We start from the raw sequence: 21,959 nt of genomic DNA on the forward strand, positions 1-21,959 counted from the left end.
ATCAGGCATTCGCGCCGCGACATTGTTCACTGTTTGTGGCCCAGTTAATAAAAAAAATAATACGAATACTTCATTAGTTTACGCAGTTAATGGTTGAAAAATGTTAAGTCAATTTAGTATGATAATGATAATCTACAAATATAGGATTAAATGCCCAATAGTTCCCAAACGAGCAATGCTTGAAACATAGGATATTATGTGGATATCGCGCGGATGCGTCGAGCATTACTCGAACAAACAAGCATAATAAACTTAATCACTTATTTATAACCATAGCACCCAGATGCAAGTATGTAAGTTATTCAACACATCGCGATCAACATTTCAGATAACATCGTATATGGCGGCATTCTCATAAAAAAAAGTTGTTAATTAGTCTGTGATACCGTATCAATGTCATTACATATTTGCATGTTAGTGACTCATATAATATAAATACATAGTAACAGATAATCTGCAAGTTGTGACAATAGCTGTTATGAAAGTGCACTTAATTATATTATTATTATGTAAACAAACGGGAACTTGGCCTTGTGGAGTTGCAATGTTAGTCGTGTGAGGCTACAACTGTCCAAATGACAGCACGTCATCAACTTTATTGACATATCGCTTTCAATATAAACATCACTCATTTTATCCGCGCACCTAGCCAGCTCGAAGAAAGAAAACGCTAAATTAAAATTTCAGACAATTTATTGTGTGTATATTTTTCTGAAAATGCATTTATTTACAATCAACAACTGAAACAATATTTCACAAAACATATCGTAGATCATTTTCATAAAATTGCGAATAGCATTTTATTTTCATTTTTTTTTTTATAATAAAAAGAAGCGTGAGAATACGTAACGGCATTCGAATGCCATCTTAAATCCACAAGGACACAAGTGCAAGTACCTTAATAATAACTACTTTCAAATAAGAAAGTCAATATAATAATACCTAAGGCAAAATAAAAAACAACTAGCTTAAAAAATTTCATATAAAAATCTTATATTGACTAAGAGAAAGTTGTGATGATTATGAAAAATATCAAGTCAAAGGAGGGCATCGTGTTTAATACTGGACTGATGGCACAAATTCTGAGAATGCTCTTTCCTTTGACTAATACTGGGCGAGATTCAGGAAAGAAGGATTTCACAACCCGGCAATAGCACCTCCGTGGAGCCTATTGGCAGTATCGACTAACGCGCCAAACTGAATGCAAAACTAAATTTAGTAATAACATAGATATCGGAATTTAATCCTTCTTCCCTCAAGTATATACGTAACGATACCCGAGAATATTACGATTGTTCGAAGACACATGTTGTGATTACATTTGCAACAACAGCATCCAAAACAAAAACAAAAATCATTATAATTTGGTAACGCTGATATACGAAATTGTTTTATTAAAAGATAATACAAAGCGTATTCTGTTTCTATAATAATGCCTCGCATCACAACATGTAACAGATCTAATAATAAATCTATAAAAAAAAAAGAAATATAAAAATCACAGTTTTCAAATTATGCAGTGTCCCTTCAGATCCGGCATGAAGAGTGATAGAGCATCTCATCTTCATACATGTTCACGTAACTAATAAGTACACCATATAATAAATAAACAAAAATAGTGACACAGAGAGACAGTAAAGCAAAGGCACCCACGCATACCGGGACGTATATGATTGCTGGAAGAACTGACGGAAAATACAGTTGGAACGTGGATCTTTCGTTACTACGTTTATTTATAAAAGTGCATTCAGTTGAAGAGAATAATGATGTTATATTTCACGTGGGCAATAATAAAACGGTCATTTTGAATGTCAAATAATTCAGACGCATCAAAAATAACATCGTACATAATAAAAAAGCTCCACATTCCGAACGTATGTGCAACACAATACGCGTGTGGGATGCAAGCAAACATATCGGCCGACATGCGTGCGCGCGCTCCTCACCTTGTAAACAAAATGGCGGCGTGAGAGCGTAATGGCGTAATGGCGGGAGTTAAGGCGCCGGTAAGGCGGTGCGCTGGTAGGGGTGCTCCCTGACCGCCACGCGGCTCGCCCGTCTCACCACACCTAGCGGCACACTCACATTTAACATCTGTGTCTCACTATTAAAAGCTTCCTCCGACACTGGTGCACCCAAACCTTCTACAAGAGAGAAATTCACTTGTCATCATTGTTGCCAAGCGTCCCGATAGTGGGACGACGAATTACCAATTAATTCTAAATAATGATTACAAATGTGCCTATATTGAATAAAATATGCAATAACCAATGAAGTTACTATAATATTTCGTATCGTTCCACATAAAGTAGTTTAACGTGACTACGGACGTAGAATTTTAACTACTCAGTTTAGATTACCTATCCGATATTTTTTTAAATTTAATTCCGCAATTTTGTAAATGAATCCTGGCAACAATATTAGTGATTTAGCTGATTCGTGGCGTGGCGTACATGATTCGACACGCTTACTGGGTGCCCGATCTATAAATGCTGAAAGAAAGTTTAATCTCATTCGTGAAGATAAATAGATAAGTTTTCGTTTCCTACCTCTAAACAAACGCAAGTGCCTAGTCGTCACTGCCAAATACTCGCTAATTTCGAGTCCATAATACTAATATATAATTTGTTTTTGGCAGTAACACTAACTTCTATTATTATGCTTAGACCTATAGATAATCTAATATCTATTATATTGCTTTGGAAAAATAACAAAATAAAATATTTTAAAGTCGGGCGACGCGCGGCCCTCAAAGGTACAGTTGATGGCTGGCTTAATAATTTCACTTTAAATAAAATTTGACTCTACAGTGTTAACTGTTTTAAAATAAATCTAAGCAATAATATACGGGTGTATAATATTTTCATAAAGCTCACTCTTTTCTAACCTAACTAAAAATCTTTATAAGATAATAATAATACTTAGCCTATGGTATGTTTATAAATATAATATGGCTAATAAACTAATAGGTTCGACACATATTAACAGTGACACTTCGTATGAATCGTGTCGAAATGTTACTGTTACAACGCGTAAACTTTTAAACCGCCAAGAATGTTTCATAGTTTATTTCGTTACGATTTTTATAAAAAAAGTTATTACTTTAGTCAGTTATGTTAAATAAGTTAAACATGTGAGTGATTCGTTTTTCGTAATTCAATTTGTATTTGGTCCCTTTTGCTTGTAATCGCTGAATCGATGCAATTCAATGCGTTATTGAGAATAAACTACTGTTAATATACAAAATCTGAGTTGTTATTCACAAGTGCTCAACGGAAAATAAAATTTCAAGAAAGACAAAAACCTCATGCACTTTTGAATTATTTGCATAATTTTTGACTTGAAAGAAAACGACAATCATTTTGAAACTACATTAACAAAATGTTAATACATTAGTTATGTTACAAGCAAGGGTTATCACAAGAACTACAGATGATGGGATATTTTTATATAACCGTTTGAGTGAACAATGAGTAACGAGGCAGGTCAATAAATATTCGAATCTCTACGTCTTTGTATACGAAACATCGGTAACTTATAAGAGTTCTATCGGCAGTTTCTGTTAGAATTTACTAACTATAAATCTTAAAACAATCACGATATCAACTGCCATCAACCCTAACACAAGGCAACGGTAATATAGAATATAGAATTCTCAATAAATATTCGATAATTATACTTTGTATAAATATTAAAATTATCTGCGTAAAATAAATAATATATCTTTGACTGTACGAAAACAAAATATACTTTGTGTGAAACTGTACAAAACAGTCGTAGACGATAAACAATATTCGAAATATTAAGACAATAACTTCGTAGGTACAAAAAATGTATGACGCTTAGCTAATCTTAATTAACACATAAATCTTATGCTACGTATTGATAATGGCTTTAATTATGACTGTAAAGAGGACGTCCTGAGAAATATATCTGAAGCGCATAAAGAAATACAAATCAAGGACGGTAATAATGATGTGGAGGCTGATACGATGCGTGGCGTCTGTCGTATCTTAGTGTGGGCTGATGCGATTGCGGCCAATGTCAAAAGCCAGCTAGCAGATATCTGGACGCTGCAAACCCCATTAAAATATATCACACACAGTTCAACATAAGCTCGACACCATGTGTTAACTACTCGGCTATTAGCCCTACGAATAATCGAGTTGGTTACAGGGCATATAGGGGAAAGGGATATGAGAAGGATCGTTAGTGAGAAAGATAAAAACAACTGAGTTTCATCCAAAATTAATTATTGTTATTAAAGGCAATTCGATGTATCTTCAAGTCAGTTATTATTTACGCTTATAATAAAAAAGGAATATACTTTTCTTTTTACATCTATAGCTGCTCGATTAGCTACGTGAATGATATGAATTGCCATAATTATAAACTTCTTTATTTTCAATTTAGTCGACAGTATAATTACTGTGTAATTAATCTTTTTATAAATTTAAGAATATTTATAGAAAGTGAACAAGTACATATATTTACATCGCTATTGCTAGATGCGGGTGTTTCTCCCTAAATTTGGAGAGATTTTAACGCCATTAGGGGGGAAATTGGGAAGTAATAAATTAATCGGTTCAGAGCGGAATCACATCGTATTGATTGGCCTTTTTTTTCGCGCTCACTTTTATTTTTAGGAGGGATTTTTATGGAAAAGCCTGTATTTTGAGGGTTTCTGAACTATGTTTGGGAATATTACAAAGCAGACACCTGGCAACAGTGCTCTATACCATATTATTAATCTCGTAATGAACACGAACAATATACCTACTTACATTTTATAGGATAGCCAAAAAACGAGTCAGTGGATCGACATTGTCACTGATCAGCACGCACGATACCATTGCTCGCGTATAACCAAAAATAAAGAAAACTATAGAGATAAGAGAGGAGAGGATTTTAAGGATAATATTTTTGAACCATCTCAATTACACGGTAGGGCGAATCATTAGTGTGTTAGCGCTTGTACATTACGAGCGTGTATCATCGGTTTTAGTTCTTAAATACTGGAACTAGCAGCACTAATTTGATTAATTTTGTACCTAAATATAATAATAACCTCTCTTTACTTCTTAAGACATTATTCCATCCGTAAAGGGGCACTGGGGTTAAAATTATCAGATTTTCATGCTGTAAGTATAAATCTGAAGAAATTCTTTGTAGGCTCACTTAGACATGCTGTTATGTTCAAATATTAATCTCTATATCAGAGTACATGTTATCTTAAGTTCAGAATTAAATCTATTTTGATCGATTATTATGTCTATGTGACTTTCATTACACGTTCTAAGATCGTGGGTAAAATCCGGTACCGTGTGTATGTAGCGTTAGTTATTCGATAACGATGTTTGATTAAAAATTCAGACTTAAAATTTTCATTGTATACAATAAATAGATCGATTGAAATATGGCGTCTAATTTAACTAGACTCATCGCTATCAAACATCGTTAAGACGTGGCATAATAAAAGTTCTGATGCCGTATCTTGTGCACCACCTATTGCAGACAATATACGTGAAAACACGTGAGGTTGAATAAACATGCTACCGAAGTAGATGCCCATTGCATACGTGGATGACAAGGCCTTTCGCAACAGACGTTTTACTATGCCCATCTCGTAAACGCAGTAACTACATTTTAAATTTCACACAATTTGGTCTAAATTAAAATTCGACGAAACATGTGTTTTGTACGAGTAGTTACTGTGTTTTTGGTATTAATGCGTAATCAACGGGCGAACAACCCACCCGTATGGTCGGCGGCGGCGTACTCCGTCGTGAGTAGCGGGTTGGCTGCAGCGGTCAGCGCGGCGTAGTTGGCGTAGTCGTATGGAGACGCGTAGATGAGCTGATGTGCCGGCTCCCCTGGAGACAGCAGGCCGGCCGCAGCACCAGCTCCGGTGCCGTTGAGCAGCCCGGCCTGGGCTCCTGGCGCAGACATACGTGGCGATAGAATGAGGGGAGCTCCCAAAGGCGCTTGGGTGCGCAAAGCCACGCCTCCCACGCCCGCCACGCCGCCGCCCGGAGCGAGGAGTCGCTGCGTCTCCGCTGCCGCCGCCGCGACGCGCCGCCATTCTTCGTCCGCTGCGAAATCGACTACTCCGTTTTGATTGCCGCTTGCGCATGTCTCAATAGGGAACTGTCTTAAGTTAAGGCAGTTTAAATTTGATGTGTTAGTATGCAATGCCATCGATTACTATTCCATTTATTTGAGACTTGCGCAAATTGGTTAGGAATGGCATCAAATTTCTCCAAGATATAACATTACTTTAGAAATAAAATTGGGTATTTAGTTTTAAACTGTATGAAGACAATCAGCAATCATTTATTTATGACACAGATATCTGCCCCATTTCATGTTAGTCAAGTGTTAGACACGCCATTTTTTTATCTGTACATCTTAAAACCCGAGCCAAAATTGCAGACCTACAAATGAGTTTGTTTCCCAATCATTTATCTTTGCCATTTATTTCCATGATAAATATTTACAGCATTAATTCTGTGTTCATTTGCGCAATTGTGATTCACCGTGTTGTCCACGTTTGTACATTAGAAAAAGTTTATGATTACAACAAATACGCAATGGAAGATAACTGTTGGAACCATTCCAACAGTATGATAGATATGTACAGGTAAATTATTTATCAATGCCAGGGTTGAAAATGTACACGTTGAATTTGATGGGACTTTGTATTGCTATTAAATCCATTTAACCTTTTGTTATCACAAAAAATCACACATAATCGAAAAAATCATATTGTTAGGAAAACAGGTCCTAAAAACAATATTATGAAAATATCACAGCGGTTCCATTCATAATGCTAGCTATCATGATCGTATCGTGGCTCACTTTGCAATATATCCAATGGTTACTTGTACTAACTGCAAGCGAGCGATAAGAGTTCTGGGCTCAGTGAAATCACCCATGTTAGTTAACCATAACATGCTACAAATCAATTAAGTTAGTCATCTTGCAGTTGACGTGGTGACTCATATCCGCAAACTAATTAATGGTCTCCACAACATCATTGGATTGATAAAAATCGATTTCGATCTCGTAAAGATCATTCCTAATTACAGATGATCTTCTATATTCAAATTATTTTCTGTAAGCCTTTTTCCTTTTTTGAAGTTACTTAGAAAATCAAAATGCAAACCAATTGCCTCAACCCGAAAGATATCCAAGGTTCCTTTTTATGTTTGAATTAGTATAACTTATAATTATGATTAGTGACAAAACATGAATGCGACCATACTTATTAAGCACTGACCGTTGACTGGCACGGAGACCTTTGAACTGGAGTCGCGGTATGTTCCGTTTATGATGGCGAGCTCCATCAGCTGGCGCTTCTTGAGTTCATCTTCACCATCGGCTTGCTGTGAACAACGATGAAAGAACTTCGAATAGAGAACAGTTTTAAAATAAGTCTTAAGTAGGGATAATAAAGTCTATATTAAGAAGAATTCCTAGTTGACGTTACAAATTATCTGAGCTTGGATATCTGATAAATAATTACACTATTTAAGATTCAAAAATTATGACTATCTGCTTATTTCGTATTATCCTCAAAACTACGCGAGTATAAAATATAAATATATTGACAGACTTACTAATCAATTGTGTATGCAAATAATATTTTGTATTTTATTCTGCTTTCTTTGAATCTATTGTAGAAATAATATTAAACATAGCAAAATGTATTCCCCGTTAAAGTAAGTTATTGTCTTATACGCTTATTAGTCATGCTATTAGAATGTTACTTTTCATCCTGGTATATTATTCATCTTTAATTCTGGCGTCTTCTATAGTAAAAACGATAGGTACTAAAATTCGATTGAAGCCAAATTCACACAATTCATACAACACGTGAATGACGTCATACAATCGTACACGGGCAACAACGAACATAATCATGTAAATTAGGCAGATTGTGCGACATTGTAACCTAATTTACATTATGATTAACGACCTAATTATGTACAGCACAAGGTTGAAAATCTATTATCCAGGATTATTCTCTGGGCGACAGTATGCTGCTACTATATATGATGTCATGGTGAGGGTTTTCCCTTTGTTATTTCTTGTGAGACGAGCGGTTAATCACGTAAGTCCCTAAAGACCTTGTGTTCTATTGAATCTTAATTTGTAAATATCGAAGTATGATCTGATGACGACTATGATGATGACTTAGAAAACTTAGTGAATGAAATTTAAACTAATAGTTCTATTAGAACTGCTAGTCGCTTCGTACTTAGCAATGAAATACCAAATACTTTAATCTACCGTTAACTTTATGTAATCAGTTGACGTCGCTTATGACTAAGCGATATTGCAAAATAACTCGTTCAATGCATTAGTGACTCTTCAGGTTCATTGTTTGTCAACTATGAAAGCATTGCTAACCTAGTTAAGACTGAAGTATCTATTACTTACAAAGACACAAACTGCAAGACGGTATTTAAAATATTCAGTGGTTGTTTTCGATGTTGATAGATTCTATATACACGAGTATTCAAATTTTTCTATCCTCCATTTAGATGCAAGACATAATAAAAAGTGTAACTTACGGGTACAAGCAGGCGCTTAACTTCATCTACAGCTCTTGCGAGCTTGATCTTCGCTCGGTTCTCAGTGTCTTCCACTGTGAGCAGTACATGGAGATCATCAGCTAAGTGCTCCCAATTTGGTTTACCCCTGTTGGCATCTTCCTGTAATACATCACCGATAAACTTGTTAAGACATTATAAAAAGAATAAAAATAAATATAAAAAACATATTATTTAATCACAAAACATGTTAGTTGTTAACATCACATGTATTATTCATTAAAACAGAGAACATATCCGTAAAGTAAAACATTGACATTGAGGCTATGCAAGTGTAAGTAGATGCAAATGCGAGAAATTTTGGCTTGCTAGCGGCTACGTGAGAAAAATTTACTGAAGCCGTAATGTATTTACTTGCATTCAGGTGTAAATTGTAAAACAAAGTCTAAGCGGTAAAAATATGTGTCACTCTAACGGTATAGGAAAACCTGGCAAGGGAATCCGCTTGGAATGAGAATTGTATGACTTGTAGAACAGCCTATTCATAAGTATGAGGCAAATTAATAATATAATACCAAAAAAATCTTAAGAGAATTGGAAACTAAAACAATATTAAAATGATTTAAGCTCTTTAGTATTATGTTAAAGACAGACTGACTTACCTTGCTCCACACTGTTAAAGAATAAACATTAAAGCAAATTAAGTCAGTTAACAAGATATCAATATTTTCCTCCCATCTTACAATGACGTGATAATTGCACTAATAGATTACTGCAACTTATGTTATAATTAAAACACAACATTAATATAGACAGTTATAGATATACATTTGATAAAATTATTACTGTGAAAGAAAAACAAATTCTAGAACGAGAAAAACGAATCATTCCATTAGTTTTGAAGTGTTGAATATGAAGACAATGTAACATTGGAGCAAAAATAAATTATGAATAAGCAAAAGCAGAGGCATATATAGATCAAATGTATACAAAACAACCTTACACCATACTCCTGTGAAGCTGCGTGGTAAACAAATTAAAACAACTATAATTTATCTAAGTCGCGTAGTTCTATCAGCACTGTGGTAATGTATTAGCACACACGTAGATATCATAAACCTTAATCGTGTTACCACGAAATACTCTGTTAGGGTGTTAATCAAAATTACCGTCAAAATATATTTTAGTTTCTGTAAATACAATTTGTTAAATGCACATTACGAGTAGTGAGGTTTTACCTTTTTCTTGTCCCTCATCGATCCCTTTCCTCTGACCATTATTTTGCATCCTGTCTCTTGTTCTAACTGTTTTGCTGTCATACCTCTGGGTCCTAGGATCCTTCCCACGAAGTTGAACTGTAAAAACATGAAAAGTCAAATTTAAAATATCTTATTTAACATTTAAAGTTTAGCAGGAGTTCATGAATCACCAATCTCAGGGATATATTTATGTTATTGCATTATAATTATTATTAACCAATTAGAACTAACGGATTTCCTGAACAAATTTATCTTAAACAAAATATCAACCGTTTAATACAAACCTAAATGTCTTATAGAAGCCACGAGATCTAATTCTACGGGCCGCCGGATTAATTACTTGCTTCGTTACACATAAAACATATTTCCTGTGTATAGTACGTACACATTTAACCTCGATTCGTAAGCATCAAAGCATCGGTCAGCTAAACGTACATGAACTGTGAACCAGTATCATTCTGCCATCCGCCAGCAAAGCTGAGAAATGGACCAATTGGCGCCGAGCCAAGCTACAACGTTTTCACACTGCCACTTTTTTCTAAAGGGATAATTCCGAGAACCAAGCTCTAGTTTAATACATACACGTAGTAAATAAATATCGAGGTTACAAATTCGTCACACGTCTCATGCTAAACTGTTTACCGTGACAGCGTGTTAATTGCTTGAAAATGTTATTAGTTATAACTAAAAAGTCCTGGCAGTCAATAACAAATTGGGCTTCAACAGAAGAATTTATGGACCGAATGCTACATGTAAACTCATAAATCTGGTTACATTATGTTGTGATTCTTCAACGGCAGCAATAGATCGGCCATATAGATTGTGACAATGTATTTCAATGAGAAATATGAGACACGGAAGTAAGCGCCACGAACAAGACGGGACGGCATTCGTTACCCGTCGCGGTCCAGCGACTGTGACGGTGATAGACGACAAATTGTAAATCACTCAAAGAACAAACGGGCCGGAGCTTACATGCGATTCATATCTTTATTGATCGAACAAATCCTACAGAACCAGCTGACTCTTAGAAAACCAAACTACATATGGATATACGCACTTAAACTGGACGAACTTGATTTTAGATTTGCTTTTAGGTCATATCTTTCAATATCTACTGATCTAGGTTTGCGCGCGTACGTGCGCTTGAAAGCAACGGATTTAGAATTATTTATTAGACTGTTGTTTTTAGATAAGGTACTCTCCTTTCCGATCTTGCAATCGCAGTTTCTAAGCTGTGTTAAATCTAGCTGCGGTATCATACTAAAGGGGCTGGGTAGTATCACAGCTATTTAGTGGTTGACCACAAACGAATCGTCTGAGAAGACTTATCTTGCAGAATAATCATTACATACTTCCCATAAATACTAACGTATATAAATATCTAGTATTATCAAAGAATATCTAATTTGAAGAAAAGAAAGAGAAAGAAACGAGAAGAAGACAAAATTGTTGATGGTTTAAAATGTGAACCTATCTAAGGTATATATATAGATTATAAATAAATATAAATATTTTTATATGCTAATGCAAAAAAGAGCGAACCCTTAAGGTTCATAGTCTAACTCATAGTTACACAACAGGATACGAAGTCTAACATTACAAAAGTATTAAACAAAAAATAATTTGCTTGCAAGAAACAAATCTCAATTGGAAACCGAACGACGTTCGGCGTCCGTCGTTAGCCAACGTGGAAATAACGCGGCGCGGGCGCACCGGTCGAGTCATAAGTCCGCTACCATTTGGCCCCGCGCCCGTATTTACTTTATTGCATTTTTTTTTCTACAAGTAATATTTTTATGTGAATAGTAATTATTTTCAAAATAACACAATCTGTACAAACATTTGTGCGAGTCGTCGTATCATTTGAGCGTTAGTTTATTTTAGACACACCAACGTAATGAGTATCTAGGCATATCGTACCTACACGTGTTAACTGAATTACGCAAATAATGCTTTGAGAGCACAAACTGATTTTCTATGCAAGTATGTAAATACATTGTTCTTACTTTACTAATGAAATTCGTTTTGTATATTCATTACACGAGTGTCACACTAAAGGCTGTGTTGTTTGAAATACAAACCCATTAAGGCGACTGACTTAAAAAGGTGAAGGGAGATATTAAAAATTATTACGTGAAAAAAATGTAAAACACACTCGAAATTACAGACCAAGGATACATATTACGTAATAAAGGAAACAGCAGTAACATAGGTACTTCATTGTTTGATCAATCACTCGCCAATTGCAATAGTCGATTGAAGTAAATTACAAAAATAAGATAAGGAAATCGTTTAATACAATCGTGTAAACAATAGTTTCTCTGAGAAACTGGCCGCCGGCGCATCTAATCGATAAACATGGGCCAATCGCTTCCAAGCCCGGAGCATGCGCACAACGCCCTTTACCACATAGATCCAATGATAGCCAATGAAACAATAATTGCAATCCACATTCTGTGTCTATAAACGTGATTAGAATAAATGCAAATATTTAGTTTATTTATAATAGCTATAAATCAATCGCTATTAGGTATTTGAATCGTGTGCTTGTGTGCCTAATTATTGGATACGTGTGCAAATGAAGTGTCAGCTTTTAGATGATTTATGTTTTAATGTATCACCCATTAGATTCAATGACCGAACGAGATGTTTTAAATTTTATGTATATAACTATCAAAATAGTTCAAAAAGGAACGGACACATCATATTTCAAGCGGAGTCTAAAATGTTGCTATTGTCACGTAACAATAAAAATAAATGCGTTAATAATTTAGACACAGTTATAACACACATCTAAACAAACTTAATAGAAATGTAAATTTTAATCAATATGCTACAAACCGCTATTCCAAATTCAGTATACAAATTCCGATATTGCATTTGCGTGATCTTAGGAAATATCGAATCTCGTCGCACCGGTTTACGTATTTAATTCGTAATCATTAGCCTCGCATTCGCATTGTTACTACTTCAAATAATTGATGCGTACCAACAATTGATGTAACGCACCAAAACACTGACATATCGGTTAAATGAACGTGACATTGCCCCCTAATACAAACACAATAGTATTAGTGTAGAAAATGTGCAGTTTTGCCCATCGTAATTGTCAGTGGTTTTGTACACTAATGATGGCTCCAGGTTACCGCAACCACGTGAAATACAACCACAAAAATGGTGGGTAGGCGTCGCTCTGTCAGTAGTAGTAGTGAAACGGTAGATATACTACATGTGTACAGTTTTATACATATTATGTATGACTATGTTTATTTATGTACCGGTTTTGTTTTACTGGGAATATATAGGTTGATTTAAAATAATTACTATATTAATATAAATATCTGTTGCGGAAGCGATAATAGGGTAATCATACCTTTTGGTAGAAATTACAATAATTATAGCATTCTTATTCATTATCATTAAAATATTCTTGGACGATGAGATCACGTTCTCTAAGCATTCACAATCACATGTAACAAGTTATATTAAAATGATGTACACGAATAATAATAACTTAGGTCACCTTATTACTCAGTTCACCTAAAATATTATAAGTACCTAAATTTACTTCTCAAAATATCATGCACACCAAAGTACATCATTTTTTAAATTTATTTATTAATTTAATTAAAAATGTTTGAGTCGTCCATCTTATATGGACTGATAATTACAATTTTATTTTTGTCTTTTGGATATACCGTATCCCCAACTTTAATATCAGTAAAAGTAAAACGATTAATTGGGATGTTTTTAAGACTGAAACCATCAAAGTACCAGATACGATATGATAAGTCTTCCATCCTTTGTTTTTAACTAAATCCAGTAATCAGTACCTATAGTGACATCATTCGCCCCCGCCTGAACTCTCAATACGACTGAAAATACCGACTCTTGGTAACAAGCCGTCACTTTATCATACAGTTTAAGTATTATTGTAATCATTTATTTTATTATCACGGTTCGGTACGTCGCAATTGTTTGAAGATACCGTTTCTAATGCTCTATTAGATTTATCGTATTACTTTGTACGTAGCTTCCTGTGCTGCGGCAATTGACGTCATAATTTTGACTTTATTGCATCCATATTTTTTGTAATACATTCGGTTTTTAAATTTCCGCAACTGCACCAGCCAAATAGTTTGAGACTTTATTTTTATTTAATTTTTTCAGAAATTTTACAATTGTACGATATTTGCGGTATTTCAATTCCCAGCTGAGATGTTTTACCTACTAACTAGCTTTGGAAAAGTGTTTATACAAAACAATTGCATATCTGGCTGAAGCGAACTTATCACGGTAGCACCACATCCCGTCACTACATGAAAATTATCATTTAAAATCGAACAGCCAACGATCTAGTAATTGCCTGGGTTGTAAACTTGCACCCTTTACATAGACGTTCATAATAAACCCGCAGTTAGTCGCAACTCGCAAACAGTTTGCCTCGTACGACGTCGGCTTTAAATTAATAGCGCCGCCAAGATATAAATCAGTTTGAATGCTGTAGTCTTCGATCAACGAGGCGGCTTCTCATCGTAGCGATTAAGCTGTTACTGTCATACTCAACATACTAGGGCGGGTGAAGAATGCGCACACTCGACCTTTCTAACAAAGATAGATGGCTGTTACTGTTAAAAACGTTAAATAAGAATGATTCTTACAAATTTGTATGGTGAGGTTAGTTTTAAGAACGAAATATTCGCATGGAGAAACTGTGCCATTATTATGTATGTATAGGAATTAGCATAAAATGCAAAATAAAATATATTTAATAACGTTTTTCTACAAGAAGTATTCGTCTAACTTTTGCCTCATATAGATGGCGCACGAATTTTTTCGCAAAATTACACTTTTCGCAAATGAATAATAATAAATAAACGTGTCATGAGATAATTCCGTAAAATACATCGTACAACTTGAACTATTGACATTAGAAGCAGCAGATGAATGTGGGCAACGCGATTCCCACATACCGACTGATCGATAGTTTCATTTGAACATAATTATTGTCGTACTAAGCTTGGTCACGAAGTATAAGTAAAACGTAATTTTGCTCCGAGACCAACTCCTGTTGCGATGATGGAAATTGAGAACTTACACATTTATTAACAGCGTTTTGCCTATTTCTCGTTTTTCACCTTTATAGTAAACCCGGTAAGGTACAAATTACTTAAATTCATAAAGGTTAACCTTTGATTCAGAACGTTGTTACAAATAAGGCGTTAGTATCAAGTGTTTGTTAAGACTTCATTATAAGCTTGTTTAAAACAATTGTAATATAATATTTGCTGTATACATTTTATCTATTTGCCTTTTGTAAGAATATAAAATATTAATAATTATCAATTTAAGCATTTCGTAAAAAAATACATTTGAATAAGATGAAGGAAATGTCAAACTTTTTGAGCACAATAAGATCATTATTAAGATTGCTGATAAGTTGCTGCATAGCTAAACGTATTTAAAAAATGAATGTAGGTTAATCGTTAACATTGTCTTGTGTGGCAAACTTTTTGTCGAAAAACAAAAAAATAAATTATATTTAAAATATTTGTTCGTTACTTAAAAGACTTAGCGCCATATATGCACACGATTAAACTCGACTTATCTTTATAACGATTTAATGCTAAAATACTGGATTCTTATTCCACCAAGTTTGTTTTTAAGTTAAACATCAAAATCTGCTTGTAATGAACTTGTTACAAATTTATTTTGCTTAACATGAAATACACGATATAAAGAATAAGTCACCAACCATGGTTTACTGCGAAAAGTGCCGTAAATCATTTTACAGTTTAATAACTTAACAAGCTTTAACCGATAAATTAGTCACGATCATTGTTTTATTTGTTTGCATACAATGTTAATTTATTTAATTTTCCTAAACATTATGACGTACGAATTCATTGAAGCGATGTTTGAGTCCAGCTGTTATTGCAGTGATATTTATTTATGAGTATGAAGATCCATGTGGCGAATGCAATAAAAGGAACATCCGAATAATTAGCAAAGCGGCGTAACTTCATGCGAAATTGAAACCTCAGTATGCCATTCGGTATGGTGCCGTTCTCTTCGTACTGCATAAATAATTCGCACATGTGCCTACGAGAAGTCTGAATTGATCATAATTTTACATTACAATCATTCACGTCAAACATTTTTGGTATAATAAAGATGTTTTTACAACCTAATATTTCTGAACAAATCCCTTAAATCGTACATTGATATAAAACATAATATTTTGGATTCTTAAATCTCCTCCCGAAAACAGATTTAGGAACAATAAATCTGTCGCAATTAATCAGAATAGACAAACACGCAGATTTACGTGATGTGCGAGCGGGGAAACAGTTTATTTGTAGATGTCACGGTAATTCTTGGCTAGAATAACGTGGAAAAAGCAAAGCCGACAAAGAATAGACAACTGTATGAATTAGACGAGATTAAGTTTAGAACTGGCGACCCGTGACCCGGCGGTCGGCGGACCACGAACAATCCGATCAGCCTCATTACCGCTCTCGGTACAAATGCACTGTGCTGCAGCTTTCAACCAAATACGGATTTTAATGACAAGGATTATACGAAGGTTGTAGACCTATGATATCTGAGAGTTGAAGGATTAGGAATATTAAAGAATTTATGATATGATACTACGTCACGAATTTGATATTTTTAGTTTTGTGTTACGACTTTTTCGCGGTCCATTTTATTATCAGATTTCGAAATACTAATCCTGATAAATATATGCATAATCACATTATAATAAAGCAAATGATGTCAGGCGACCTGCAATCTGACATTTGACCACAGCCAAGCTAATATAGATCTCGTGGTCACCAATAGGTACAATATTGTTTTATATAACATAGATGGTAATTACTTCTCTATATCCAATACACTATCCAATTTATTGAAAATTTCAATGGGATATTCGTAAAATCCAAACATTTAACGTATACTTTAAGCGTAACAAACAACATTAATGTGATCCAAATAGAGAATGCTGCGAGTTCATTGAATCCATTCTTCATTTGTCCAGATTTACACGGTGTACGAGATAAATGGAACGGAAATTATCGGCGCACCCACATACGGCACAAGTTATAGCTTAATATGCAAATTGTAAGAAACACTCGTACTTACTAGTTTTATTACAAAACAACGATGTCAGTGAAAAACACGGGCGATACACCCACGCGTGGTCACAAATTTAGAAAATCAAATACCTATACTTCTTATATTTCTATACAATATAAACGCAGTGCAAATCGAGGCAACCTAGGCGATACGGAGATTGTATTTACATTTTCTATATTTCATTAAAATATTTGTTAATGGGAATTCTAACACTGAGCTAAAGCTTGTTTATGATTTCTCTGTCGATACTCGTAGCACGGGAGTTTGATAAGTTCGCCGATATAATAATTGTGAGTAGTATATTACGGTCAACTGTGGAACGCAAGGCCACTGAAATCGCGTGAGATTCGTATGAATGTAAGTTTTATTTAAAATCAGCTGTCGCGCTCTTTGATGCTTTCGCCAAAGTATAATAAAAAATATAATTGCTTCGGAACGGCTTCAGCGCAGCGGAATCCCGAGCCCTATATTTAAGCTGAAAGCCTCTGTAATTTATTCACGTTTCGAAATGATTAAAGAATGTTTCTTCAAAATAATAACCTGAGTGTTCGAATGAAAATTCCCATACGCGAACGAGTCGCCCGCGCCGGCCGGTGCACTAGCAAGAATTGTTTAATCTTTTTGAAACACATTCGCAAGCTTTTACTGGTGTTTGCACTTGCGAATGATAAAGCACACGCTGCTTGTGCCAGACATGTTTTCACTAAAACAATCCAACCGGCCGGGCCGTCCGTTTGCAAAATATAATTCTGTCTTACGTTCTTTCCTATAATAGATAGCTTTTCCAATGTGTATTCCTATGTATCTTTACTATAAAATATTGTATATATTAATGGAAAATTTTATTTCTTCGGCATGGAAACTGGAATCACAGGCTTCGTTACAGTTATAGGTTGCTACATTGCTGAGTTACTGCGTAATATACCTACTTTACCTTTGTCTGTGTTCCGCTAATACGGATGTCACATAATGAACTGCTAATTAGTTTTTTAAATATATTGCATTAGCAACTATAGACAGGATTTCTTGGAGTAAGCACGTTTGATCTATTTTGTTATTTAATTACTATGTATGTAGAATACTTCGCACTGAGTAGTGAATATTCTCTATCCAAGACGACCGCGATACTGGGATCAATATCAAATTTCATCCGGTGAAAAACGATACGTATAAAAAACATTTGTTTCTTCCGTCATACGCCTTACCTATAACAGCTATTTATGTAAATTAAACGCTTTTGATTTCACCTGTCTTACATCCGCCAATTTCATATCTACATATTTGATAACCATTTGTTTTTATTCTAACTACGCTCCATCGTATTGGCATATTGAGTTTGTTTTCCTGTTTGCCATTCTAATGTTCTGATGATTTAGTCTACCGAAACTTCAATCTTCATCATCATCCACGTTGAGTGCTACTATTTTCTGTCCTGTGCTATAAATTAACAATGTCTTAGTGTCATTTCTGTTAGTTTGCTTTACATTTAGTTTTAATACATACCTAATCAAAAGTATGTTCAAACATGATAGTTGGAATTTAAATTAGAATGAAATTTAGCTTGTCATACATCATATACTGTTGCTACGTAACATAAAAAAAATTAAATCACAGCTTTATTAATGTGAACTTTTAAACAAGAAGCGTTGATAGATGTATGTAGTTTCATTTGTGTTGAAAACTAAAATACATACGGTGGTATTGCACGCAATTTGTAAAATGCAGCTATTTTGAATTAGTCAGATATATCGTGATGATATAATTGGATTTGTATTATTTATTAGTCTATTTGTTGTGTATATTTTATGGCTTTTATAATATATATAATAAGCTGACATCTTATTAAACTAACATCTTTCTGAGTATCCACTATCAACAAATCAGAAAAGGCAATGTTTTTGATTGAGTGCCATGCATACAGATTATCACGTATATTCGTACACTATTGTTAGCAGATTTCATTAAAGAAGTTACTCAAGTCGTCAGTGAATTGAGCTTACGCTTGTATCCTATGAGGTACCTACCATAACATACGGCTAGTGTAGGAATAGTAACGAAGCATAACTTTTTCATAATATTATGGGAGCCCAATCTGTCGCCATTTCATGATTACGATAAAATATATTTTCAGACACAAATGTAAAAACTTTATTTTGTGAAATTGTTATTAAAACTTATCAAACACATAAGTACTTAAAATACCCAATTCACATCGAAAAATGTGGTTTAATTACTCAGCACTGATTCAAACGGAGCTTGTATTTTTAACCAAACAACCTAAGTGCTCAATCAGATCTGAAAAACAGCATTCTATTTACAAAATGTCAATGACTCTTTAATACGCACTCATCTGATCAGGTTCTTTATAAGTCTAACAGTCGATAGATAATGAGGCTGATGTCTCCCAGTAAAGTATGCGTCAAGCGGTGCCGCATGAGGCAAAAAGTAAAACTAACGGTCCCGGGCCGATATGGCAGGATTTAATAACGCTTCTTCCCGTACATGGACAGACGCAGAATCAGAGAACCGACTAACGTATCGAATATCGATGTCGATACATCTACCAACACTAAAACTAATATTTCAGAATCGATATTCCTCAGAATAATGAGTCAAGTTGTGACGTACGAAACGATTGATGTTTAATAAAACAGATTACATGCTAAATGAATGGCGTAGAATTTATATTTCATCGCATAAACGGTCGGTTGTTGATTGTAGAATTCGAATTGGAATATGCAAGTTGGAAAATATTTTTCATTTTACCGACGTGGGCGTCGTTGATGGAGGAGGAAAACGTATTGTTTGTTTGCTCCGAGTCAGCAGAATCATAATCGTCATACTACTAAATTATGTTATAAATAAATCAATTTTTATTGACAGCTTGAGGTAAACATATGTGGCATACAAAATGTACCACCGTTCGTGACAAAATAAACGTTTATTTCTATTTTCAATCAACAAACGACTTCTACCAATCTTATTCAGATTACTCAATAGTTTTCTTATTATTTTTAACGTCGGGACTTTTATCGACATTAGCAGACAACTGTCCATCAGATCTAGTACAATTGAACGTGTTTGTCGGCGAGGGGCATATGCAGCGATACTGTATGTGCTCAGAATATTCTATGGTATCTGTAATGCGGAATCAAACGGGTTCCGTGTTTGGCATGCATTTTACTTTTAAGGTGTAGGAAAAGACTGAGCCGTCGTTATTTACTTATAAGTGTCCGTTTTGATGTACTTACACGAGTTCAGATTGTGTACGCTTCAGCCGGGAACTAATAGCATGAGACATGTTTATAAAACAATATTATGTTGAGTAGATGTTGTTAATGCGAGTTTATAATGCATCAATATGTAGCCATTGTAAACTACATTAGATCCCTCTCAGATAATAAGTCATTATAGTCATTAGATTCTTTGTGTAGCGAAAAATTTATGCTTACAAATTAAATATGGAAATACGATAGTATATTATGAATTAACGCAGAATAATATAATTACATTTACATCCGCACAACCGCAGAATAAAGAAACGTTAATGAACAAATAACGTGTAAAATACGCACTAATAACTGTGTAATGCTGAATACAATAGAATATCAACGCGCGATGCGGTACTATTTTGTTTAGGCTATAAAGACGAACGTAAAACCTCCAAAAGTAAAACATTCTAAGATATTAGTCACACGGCGCGCAACGTTCCGAAACTATTGTTCCGACAATATGTTCAACAAACGAATCGCACGCTGTGCCATCTATTTCTGGAATAGTTAACGTTTACTTTATAGCTCGGTTTTTGCGAGCGAATAAAACGGCAACGGCATGATTACCAATACGAACAATATTTTGTGCTTGCTAAAATTTAATTTAAGTGGATTTACGAGAATTCGTACGTGTACAGAAACGTTGTATAGTTGTTACTTCTAAGAAGTAAATTGTATGACGATCACGTCGTTAAGGTTTCAATCATTACTTCAGTACACGTGACTTGCGTCGCGGCTCCTTTGATCGACAATCAATTTAACTCGTACAATTTATCATAAGATTTACGTTCATATTGTTCTTCGCAATTATGTGGATAAACTGAGTCCGTATTAATTATGAATATGCATTATGTAGAACACGCCTCGATCACGTAGTGTGGCACTGTGTCGAGGGCTCCCTATTCGTACTTGATGGCTGTCACTTGGCTTGCATTCAGATTAACAATTAACTGGGATTTCACGCGACCATCTACGCACAAGTTTCGACCGTAAGGAAACACTACCGATGCCTAAGTGTTTGGTATGCGATACACTAGTCTTAATAACATTGAAGCTAATCTTAATCAGTTTACGTTGACACTCTTAACAGATTTTATGATAGCGTACTACATGACGTTAGGAAGTCTATCTATTCTTTTAGAGCTATCTAAATTGTTTTAGGGTTGCTTATAATATAAAAATAAATATAATTCAGAGTGTAGCTAGACCTACGAAACTGTATCTATAATAAAAATATTAATAAAATAAAACCATAACTTCCTCTCAGCAATTTTGGCCGAAATTAATTACTCTCGAAGTTCATCAATCCACGCACGCGCGTACGCATAAAAACGGTAAAAGACGCACACAGTTCGAATTCGTACGATATCACGAAATAAACACGAACGAGTGCATGCCATGTTCATGCGAGTTCAAGATGGAAATCTGAGTGAAGGTTGTCTAAAAATATAACGAAAACCTGTTAAAAACCTTACATTATGGGATTCCATATTTTAAGAAGGAAACGTTACAAATATTTTTTTAATGAACATTGAATATTGTTGGCAATTATAATAACATCTAGATAATAATACCATATTGTACCACTCAGCACTAATAAGTGATTATACAAATTGATTGGCTCTAAAAATGTCGAACAAAACAAGTTTTGATATATAATTAAAACGCATTGTATTTTATATTGAGTCATGACTAATCACCAGTAGCTGCTTGATGATAATTTAATTTGATTA

General features: G+C 34.6%; 1 protein-coding gene across 8 annotated transcripts in view; it reads right to left on the reverse strand.

Annotated features, from left to right (window-relative positions):
• LOC115444853 (protein held out wings) overlaps window positions 1-21,959 on the reverse strand; it is a 68,570-nt gene that overhangs the window by 3,202 nt on the left and 43,409 nt on the right. The window contains exons 3-7 of one of the 8 annotated variants that reach the window (XM_030170825.2): window positions 9,794-9,910; window positions 8,577-8,717; window positions 7,280-7,385; window positions 5,757-6,092; window positions 1,947-2,069 (exon numbers count right to left, since the gene is read on the reverse strand). In XM_030170825.2, the coding sequence (XP_030026685.1) occupies window positions 1,996-2,069; window positions 5,757-6,092; window positions 7,280-7,385; window positions 8,577-8,717; window positions 9,794-9,910 (774 nt within the window). In that variant the 3' untranslated portion in view covers window positions 1,947-1,995. Of the gene's footprint in view, window positions 1-1,099; window positions 4,074-5,756; window positions 6,105-7,264; window positions 7,386-8,576; window positions 8,718-9,793; window positions 9,911-21,959 lie in introns of those variants that run through there. The other 7 variants (XM_037441196.1, XM_030170816.2, XM_037441195.1 and 4 more) reach the window with 7 other exon arrangements.

This window comes from Manduca sexta, chromosome 21 (assembly GCF_014839805.1).
Source record: "Manduca sexta isolate Smith_Timp_Sample1 chromosome 21, JHU_Msex_v1.0, whole genome shotgun sequence".
In the NCBI taxonomy this organism is placed as follows: Eukaryota; Metazoa; Arthropoda; class Insecta; order Lepidoptera; family Sphingidae; genus Manduca; species Manduca sexta.